Source organism: Scomber scombrus, chromosome 19, assembly GCF_963691925.1.
Source record: "Scomber scombrus chromosome 19, fScoSco1.1, whole genome shotgun sequence".
NCBI classification, from domain to species: Eukaryota; Metazoa; Chordata; class Actinopteri; order Scombriformes; family Scombridae; genus Scomber; species Scomber scombrus.
The window spans coordinates 26,805,431-26,815,694 of record NC_084988.1 but is presented as its reverse complement, the minus strand read 5'-3'; the positions used below and the strand labels follow the sequence as shown (position 1 = coordinate 26,815,694).

The 10,264-nt window shown below is 42.0% G+C and overlaps 1 protein-coding gene across 1 annotated transcript in view; it reads left to right on the top strand.

The window, feature by feature from the left end:
- The window catches only part of rragd (ras-related GTP binding D), a 63,708-nt gene that overhangs the window by 37,950 nt on the left and 15,494 nt on the right, over nt 1-10,264 (top strand). Inside the window, exon 6 of the mRNA XM_062440953.1 lies at nt 6,322-6,470. Coding sequence (XP_062296937.1) covers nt 6,322-6,470 — 149 coding nt within the window. The remainder of the gene's footprint in view (nt 1-6,321; nt 6,471-10,264) is intronic.

Sequence of the window (10,264 nt, the reverse complement as noted above, 5' to 3'; positions counted from 1 at the left end):
TGAGCAGCGTGACTATTCTTAGCTCACATATGTCATCACGTCTAGGCCACCGGTCATGAAAACATGAGATTAAAGTACGAGAGAGCGTTTTAGTCATTTCCATAATTACATTTAATCCGACATCTGTTGCATAGAGATGCTTTTTTATCATATCTCTACTGTATGGTGTGTTTGTTGCCAGCAGTGCCTCAGGTACAGATATGAGTGATTTATTATTAATAGAAGCTCAGCGTGGTGCTGTCTGTTTGCCCTTGTGAAGTGAGGATTGAAGCCGGATGTGTAAAAATAATTCCCTGTGAAACTCTTGTGTTTCTTTACAGCTACTTAGACACGTTTCATGAAATATATTCCATCTCTCTAAACTAACACGAGCTTCAAAACAAAGCACTCTGCTGAAATATCTTATCACTCAACTAAGTACTGCAACTAATAGTGACTCACAAAGTCTTCTCACCACTGTGTGATCAGCACTCGGTTACCACCACATGCTTGTAAGATAACTGCGGACCACTCAGGCCCCCCCCCCCCGCAGATCTGTATAAAGTCTTACATTTAGTTTTTGATATTCAAGGTCTAAAAACGTCTTTAGATGTGTGGAATTGTAGGAGTTAAGACATTACATTAGATTTGAGCTGGGGCAGAGTCAATGAGCGTAATTCTATTTGTACAGTTTATATTATTTATCTTTGTAATTATTTTCTGATTATTTTACATAAACCAACTAATTATTAATAAAAAGTAAAACATAATCAGGATTTGGAACTATAATAAAAATAATCATTAGTTACAGTCCTTTATGAATGACTTCCAATATAGCTCTATTTCAACAGTAAAATCCTGCTTTTGTCTCATAATATAATATATTATGTATGAGTACAACAGTCATGTGACACTTTTTTTCCGCATCGAGTACTAACTTGATTGTAATGCATACTATTACTGAAGTAACAGTCATTTTACATGAGTAAAGACTGGGGGGGGTGCACTTTACATCAATTGTTGTCAGCCACAGTATGTGAGGGTGAAATGAATCTGTTGGATATTTAATTATAATATAATAATATTGGCTGTTATGTTCTCCTCTTAGATGGCAGAAGATGAAAAGATGTATTTTCACTATAAAAGTGTCACATCTAAAGAACAATAAATGTGGTTAATCATTTGGTATTAATTATAAAGGGATGCTTAAGCCGAGACAGAATATGAACAGTATGGAAGGGTTAAAATGTGTTTTCCCTTATCCAGATTCAAGAGTCAAAATGTGCCCAGTGGCATGTTGTGGGGAAGTTGAAGAAAAAGGGCGACAACCTGGAGATAGACTTGTTTTCTACTCCACTGAGCTACCTTTAAAAAAACTAAACCCAGTTGTGATGGGTGATGGGTTCTTTACAATGGGGCTTGAATAAGAACAACAATGTAAAGAAATGAACTGTTTGTGAGTCTGTATAGCTGAGTAACTTCATGAGCTTCTTAAGCTTCAGCCTCATATAGAGAAGAGTGAGCCTCCATGGTTGTGTGTGTGTGTGTGTGTGTGAAAGCAGCGTCAGTGCTTCATGCTGCATTCTACACACGCTGCACTCACAGTTATCCCACTATCTTATGATGGACTGATGGCAGAGATTGTGCTGGTGAACAGAACAATCATGTGATCTCCCCTGAATGTTCTATGAATCATGTTTGACACTGTGATGGGGAAGATTAACTTAAGTACACATAATCTGCTAGATGATACATTATGGTCATGGGTGGATGAACATGTTCTGCTACAGTGTTACAGCTCATCAGAGTGTCTTTGTACAGGTGCAAGGCTGTTAAAAGATTGTCGCTTGACAAACGACAAGAATTATTTTCTTACTTAATGTTTTCTTTGTCCAGGTTTTGAGATTTTTGCTTCTTATTGAGCTGAATGAAATGTAGTTTATGGCTCTGACAAGCACTGGAAATGAACATTTAAATATAGTCAACACAACGCGATGGATCTATTTATCATGTGGATTGATGTGTAATGTGTAATTTGTAAAATGAAAGATATCTTAGTTAGAATATAGAGGGGCCTCACTATTGTGCTCTGGTGGTCCCATGTGTATCAAATATGAAACATGGGTTATTATACTACCATTTTGCATTTATGTACATAGATTCAGCACTTTGGTCCAATGTGGTTGTTTTAAAGTGCTTAAAAAATAAAGTTGGATTGGATAGATAGTTATTTTTAATTTTTCTTTTGTTTGCACCTACATGCACACCTGTGAAGTATTAAATGGGACTGACATGGCATTTGACTGTCAGGTGACCATGGCCTTTTGTATATTTAAGATGGTAATGTTGTAGTTGTTTTTTAGTCTGAAAATATAATTATATTATATATATATAAATAACAACTGGAGCGTTGTGCTCCAGATGTTACGCTGGTGATATCCTAATAAATACCTGCACTCAGAGCTGCAGTGTGCCGACTTTTCTCTTGTTTTTTTTATTTGTTGTTTTGGTCCAGAACCTGCTTTATTCATCTTTCTAGAGATGCACATCCACCACAAAACCTTTTTCAAATATTCAACACTGGCATGTGTTTCCCAAAACATTGGACCTCATGCAAGAAGCACTTACACAAACAGCTTTTTTGAAGAGGCATGTACAAGTGATTTAAGAACATGTCAGGCATTCATTTTCTCATACTTAGGTAGGGACTACATTTATAAGTGGTCCACAGCTGTGCAGTTTCTGACTTTGTTCACAAATGGGAATAACACCTGTTTATTGATTAATTATAATCTCTTCATCTGAATGAATTTGGAGTTTAAATATGATATGAGAAAACCTCACAGAAAAAGTTTGGATAAGAATACAGAAATGTTTGTGCTGAGGCTTCATGTCCCTGCTAAAGCCGCTTTACACCCCACACATCTGATGCAACACATAATCTTCAGTTTCAGCTGCATCCATTGATGGTGTAACCACTCTGCTTTCACTTTACACATATAGCTGCAATCAGAAGTGTAAAAAGCTTTGAGTCTATTTTTTTCTATATTAACCCTGAGCCGGAGAGTCCGCCTCCTGCTGCTCCTGCTGCTGCTGCTGCTGCTCGTCTTCTGGAGGAAGAAACACCCTATTCTGCTCTGAGTGACAGGACACCATTTCTGAAAAGAGATGTTGTTAAAACCCATGAAACTATTCTGTTAGATGGACTGAAAAACCTGCCTGAAGCACGGCTGGTGGAGACAGGATGTATTCCCAAAGCTGTGAATGCCACAAACTACATTCAGTTGTATTGGGGTGAAGGTAGCAAGCTCAAAACCTGGACCAATAAGGACAGACACCAGTATAGGGAGAGGAGATAATAGGTTTTATTTATTTGGGTGAAGTGACTCTTTTAACACCCTCAAACCATTATATCTCACCCATCAGCCCGTACAGCTGTACCCGTGTGTGTGTGTGATAGGTTCATGGCCTTGTGTTTTTCACATAGCAGTGTAAGTCTAGCATTGCAGTTGTGCAGTCAGAAGCAGGGTTATTATAGTTTCGTAATTTGCATTCGGATGAAATAATGCTGACACTGAGGTAAGGTTTGCTGTGTTTCTGACTGTGAGTTTACGTTAGCCGTTTCTTGCTTCTCTGTGAGAACTTCGTAGCTGGACTTTCACATTAGTGGGATTTTTCCCCTTTAGCTGTATCCCACAAATGTTCCCATCACTCTTCATCACCACACTGTTACTTTTATCTACTGCGGGGTCGTAGTCTAAATATTTCTATATTGAGCTGTGACGTTTTCTGCCTGGAACTTCTTCTTCTTTCTAGAAAATCATAAATTGCATGCCAAGCATCTTCTTGTTGAGTGTTATGCCGGCGTACACATTCTGCTGCCACCTACTGGAACCAGTCCATTATCTCAAGAAGTCACTGCTAGTTTTAGTTTTAGTCTTAGCTTTAGTTAACTATAATAAACCTGGTCAGAACCAGATTTGATCAGACTGGACCACATTTCCAGTCATGTGAAGTCCACTGTCCTCCGTTGTCAACACTAGCAGGACTGCATAGATTGTTTGATTGATTGTACTGTCTACTGAAACTATGAACTGAGTCATCCAGTACTATTCACCATCATCATCCAAGATCTACCTCTGGTTTTCTGACCCATTCATGATCATCTTTGAGATCACTGCCTTTAAAAAAAGAAAAGGAAAAAAAAGTCAGCAAATGATTGGTCTTGGTTTCATGACCTTCAACATTCACCAGGTCAGGCAGTCATAGGGCATCTTGCAGTCGGCGCACAGAGGATGGCGGGCGCAACGCATGTGTCTTTGTTAGTTTGCCCCGGCACAGTTGTCATTTTTCTCGCCCTGTGCCCACGTTGTCTAAATAGCAAAGGCACTTGCATCAGTCTGTGCTCCTATGGGTGTGTTGGTCTCAAAATGAGGTGCGGTCAGGTTCATTGGTGGCGCGTTGCTATTTTGAGGCAGAGGAAAGCGATTGCGCTACTGACCAAAAAAAAACAGGTCTAAAGTCACTGGCGCATATGTCACTGTCATTAAAGGGCGCATCTTCAAGAGTCCAATATTAGTGCTGGGCAGTATGACCAAAAATGTATATCACAGTATTTTTCAAAATTCTAACGGTTTCATGGTATATGACGGTATTTTTTCCCCCCTGTTTTTCCCGGGTCATTCTCGTATTTTTAGACCCCCATCTCCCGCGGCCCTCCCGTTTTTCTTTTCTCCCGGAAATCTCCCGTAATTTACAGCCCCAACTTTGTTTGTTAATGATAATAAGAATAGCACAATAACAAAGGTTTTATTTTGAAAGCTTAGACTGGAAGCCACCGCAGCTCCGTTAGTTTGACAGAAGCTGAGACACACGGCGAAATGTTTTTAACTGTGAATAGAAGTGCACATTTTCCAGCCTGCGTCAGACAATGCTGAGTTTACTGACTAATTATTAAAAACCAGGATGTGTTGCGTGAACTATCATCATCATAACCCACTCAGCAGGCACTGCTGACGTGCCACTATGTATCAGAATCAGTCATTCGCAGTAATGATCAATGAAACTGTCAATGTAGTCATGTGACCAATCCTGATAAATCCGCCATCAAACTAACAATCTGCCAAGGTTACAGCGCTCCTAGATATTAAAGGGAATGGGAGATGACTCTCTGATTGGTTTACCGCATGTTACGCCCAAAACACGCCTATGATTAATGGCCCTTTAAGACCATGCACCTGGCGCAGTGACCATTTTACTCCCGTTAAGATAGCAAAAGTGGATTTGGACACGCCCCAAAGGCACTTGCGCCACGTGCCTCACGCCATGCACTATAGATCGTTAAAATAGGGCCCATGGTGTTTGAACTATAGTTGCCACTGTAAATGTAAAGAAGAAAGGTGAATTTAAAATGAATACATCTTCAAATTGCAGATAGTGCAGATGTTATCATGTTTTTCTGTCTGTATAGCAGAAAACTGAAGTGAACGTGTAAAATGAGGTTGTGTTATCAACAGACTGGCCCGGTTTAAGAGCTCTGTAAATCTTTTATGGGAGTTTTTTGTGTTGCTGAGGTTCTGACGTCAATCATATGGGCAGTTGTGAGGCCCTGTGATAAAAGGGTTATACTGATAGAGCTGACTGTTTATTTGGCTTTTTGGGATTCATTTTGTAACAGCAGTTGGTTCTACAGTGAGCATGTATTTGAGATTCAAGAACTTTATTAGCCATTTGTGCTTGCACACATAGGAACTTTTGTGCGGTTTGTTCAGAGAGTCAAGACAACATTTAAAAAGACACACAAGAAAGACATTCATAAAGCACATACACATACTCTAGACATAAAAAAGTGCATTAAAACCACTGTGTGTACTATAGAATGAGAAATTGCATGTGATTCAAAAAGGGAATATATAGACCAGAGAGATGGGATGAATATTTATTGTATTTTGAAAAAAATCACAAGTGAAAAGAAAGAGTAGAAAAGAACAGCGTGTCCTCTCTGTTCAGTCCTCTCTTTCTCTTCATGTCCTCCTGCTCTGCTTGTTTAAATTCTCCCATTTCTGCCTTTAAACTGCTTCTATTACCACTCCTTCTGTTTCTCCCTTCTCCACCTCGCTCTCTGCATCTTCACGTTCCTGCCGTTGAATACTAAAATCAGAGGTCTGTTGTTTTTTTCTTAATAGCAACTCAGTCATCCTTTTGAAATTGTCCAGAACAAGGAGCTGTAATAACAGGCTGAGTGAAGTGAAAAGGATTCCTCAATACAAGTCTCCTCTGTGTGAGAAATGTGTCCACTATTGTGTGTTTGTGTTAAGTGAGTTTCTTTCTTCTCTCCTGCAGTCCCGATGATAGTGAAGCTGGGTTGCCGTATGATAAGGAGTCTATGGCCATCATCCACCTGAACAACACAACAGTCATGTACCTGAAGGAGGTGACCAAGTTCCTCGCCATGGTCTGCTTCCTGCGCAAGGAAAGCTTTGAGAGGAAAGGTCAGTCAGTGTGCAATCAGAACACACACAGAAGAAACTAGCAGTGTTTCAACAGTAGTTTTCCATGTCCTCCATGTGACCAACAGAGGCAGGGTCAGAGGGGAGTGTGAGATTTACAACTTACCTCCCAACTTATTATGAATCATCAAGTCCTCCAAATTTACGGACAAAAATGGCTAATATGTTTTACAATTTGAAAACACTGCAGTTAAGTTTTGGTTTGGCACAAAACCACTGATGTTAGAATTCAGTTTGTGGTTAATTTGACTACTTTGATAAAGGTCTTCTCCACTCAAAAATATGTTAGTACCCTTCTGTTAGTACACTGTATATACTATGTATACTTACTTACTGTACTTACTCGACAGGTGAGCGTTGTCTCAAATCAAGCACAGCTGTTGCACACTTACCATATATGACGATTCGCTAGTTAGCAAGCTAGTGTTAGCAAGCTAACGTTAGCATTCACGTAATCATTCGCTTTACCAAATCATTACAGACTACTAAATTCACCCAATAATGAGTATATAACATTTGTATAATGCAGCAATGTTCACTGTAGTTACAACACAACGTCCTTGGCCGCCATTTCCTGTTTGAAACCTTTTTTTTCTTTTTCTTTTGATTTATTTATAAAGGACCATGTACAATATTAAACATAAATGTTGCCATTTGATGTATTGTACCAGAGCTTCTGGCGAAAAATGCAATCTCCAAAGTTCCCCGCGGAGAGGAAAAACAGGGTTTTTACTCTTATTTTCTGCTTCCCAAAAAAACGGGGGGGATGAGACCCATCCTAGATCTGTCCCTGTTCAACAAATCAATAATGGTCAGACCTTTCCACATGCTGACTATCAAGAGAGTGCTGGAATGTGTGCGTCTCGGAGATTACTGTGTGTCAGTGGATCTGAAAGATTTCAGGTTTTCACGTTCCCATCATTCCAAAGCACAGGCAGTTCCTGCGCTTTTCGTTTCAGGGGATCCAATACCACCAAAGTTGAGCACTAAATGCACTGGAACTTCTCACAGTGTGGAAGGTGGTCCAGCACTTCGCTCCTGTGCTGCGCAATCAGCATGTTCTGATTCGCACAGACAACAAAGCTACAGCAGCTTACATCAATCGTCAAGGGGGTGTTCGATCCGCTCAGCTGCTAGACATAGCGAGACAGCTCTTATGCTGGACACGCACAATGTCTGTCCATCAGAGCAGCGTATATACCGGGCGAACTCAACAGAGGTGCGGACATAATGTCGAGGGGAGGGCCCGGCCAAGGGGACTGGAGCCTCCATCCCGAGCTGGTTTCCCAGGTGTGGTGCAGATTCGGCAGAGCCGAAGTGGATCTGTTTGCTGTACGTGGGAACGCACAGTGCGTCCTGTGGTTCAGTCTGAGCGCACGAGACAATCCTCCGCTGGGAGTGGACGCGTTCGCACATCGTCCGTGGCCCAGGATGTTTCTGTACGCTTTCCCACCGGTTCCGCTCATCCCTCGGGTTCTGGACCGAGTGCGGGAGGAGCGACTATGCATGGTTCTGATAGCCCCAGAGTGCACGAGTGCGTCATGGTTTCCGTGTCTATGACAGCTAGTGTCGGGCCGGCCCTGGGAACTGCCGTGGCGCGGGGACGCGCTCTCACAGGCAGGAGGGGCGATCAGGAGTTACCCAGTACTGGGTCAATGGTTATGGGCCTGGCCGCTGAACGGGAACGTTTAGAGAGGTCGGGCCTCTCTCCGGCTGTTGTGCGTACGATCCAGGGCGCACGGGCCGCTTCTACTAGAGCGTCATACACGGCGAAGTGGGCGGCCTTTCAACACTGGTGTGTGGTTCTTCCCCCCTCCTCACAGATCGGAGGAATGTCTCATCTTCTCTGTCCAGTGCGTGTGCTATCATGTTATGTAGCGTGCACGGCTTCTTCACGCCGTTCTCAGCGTCTGTTTGTTCATTACAGAGATCACTCTAAGGGGCTTCCTCTGTATGCACAGCGCCTGTCACACTGGCTGTATGAGGCGGTTACGCAGGCTTATATTGCTTCCGGGTCGGATCCCCCGGAGGGCATCAGGGCGCATTCCACCAGGGGAATCGCGTCCTCCACAGCCTTACATGGAGGAATGACGGTGGGAGACATATGCGTGGCGGCATCTTGGTCTTCCCCCTGCTCTTTTGTCCACTTTTATCTGTGGGATGTGTCCCAGTTTTCCATGACTCACTCTGTTCTGAGTGTTCTGTCAGAGTGATGTGTTATTCTCGTCTCTACTTTGTTCCTCTGTTGCAATGCGAGACTTCATCATTCCTCATGTTTTTGCTCCGTTTCTGTTCTCATTTGGACTGTTACAGTATGTAACGCTCGTCTTCATTCATCACAGCGGGCTTGATTCTCCCCAACTTCCTTTCTCCTCAGTACATTCTGGGGAATGTGGACTGCGTCATTACGCATGGCGTATTGGTTGGGCATGGATGGAGCTGTGGTTATTTTAAATGGCGGGTATTTCTGTGCTTGTGGTACTGTATGGCACAAGTGTGGCATGGACTATATCCTGCTACGCCCTTATCCCAATAGCGATAGCTCTTAGAGGGCGTAGCCTATACGATATAGAACGTTAGTTACGTATTGTAACCCCAGATTCTATGAGTATAGGCGCAGCCCTCTAAGTTAGGGGCCCCACTGGTTCCTTGTGGCTAAAAGAAAAAGACAATGCGTGTGCTAAATAACATACTTGCATTTTCTCCTCCCTGTATTTTGCACACTGGGGTAAAAACACTCCACATTGCATGTTCATTATGGCAAACGTACTAAATGAACAGCACGTATAATCTTGCATAGTTGAAAGACACAAACCTCAGTGAGCCGCGTTAGTAGATCAGCTTGCACATTTTTGTGGGTGATGTCAAGTTTGCACACGTTTTTACACACGCACACCTTTAGTAAATCAGCTCCATAGTGCACTGCATTGTACCATACTTCTCAGTGTGAACACACTTATGCACTCCAATATTAAAGTCTGTGTAAAGTAAGAATAAAGACGTGTTCTTTGTTTGACATACCACATAAAAGTGTGTTGTTAACCACCCTGCCAAATTTGAATGATTAAAAAAATCGCCAAATATATGAAATTAGGCTTCAAAGTTGTGTAAAAGTCTGCCTATTTCTCTTCTCCCAAACACCGTGGGAGTGCCCGCCGAGTACGTTGAAGCCCTGCACCCTACCAAGTGTCACCTGTCAATCAAAGTCACCACCTCTACCAGAAACATGGACGCTACTTCTGAGAGCTTTCTGCTGCTAGCCTGGCGGCTAACTCGGCGGCTAGCTCAGCTAACTGGCTAACTGTAGACTGTAGTAGTAGTAATGTGTGCTGAATGTATTTATACCTTTAAAGCAGCAGGGGTGGGTTCATGCCAATCACCGCCACGTTACCCTGAACACAGAAATCTTGAAACACAGTTTGTGAAGCCTAGCTCCACAATTCAAATCTAAATGGTTGAAATGCTTTTTACACCTTTTTTATAAATACATTTATGACCTATTTAATGTGTTTAGAAGAAAATGTCTGAATTCACTTTACACAGTCTTTAAGTGTAAGTAGAGAAGTACATGATTTCAAACAGAGCATCAGTTCCACTGCGCAGAGTTTGTTTTCACATTCATCAACATAATCTCATGCTGTTAAGGGGCGCTTGTGGAAAACAGCTGATTTTATCATCTCCAAACAGCAGTTTACATAAGTGTCTTACTAACTACATAACTGATGACTCGTGTCAATGAGGAGACCAGTATGAGACCATAAAGTTATTAATAATTA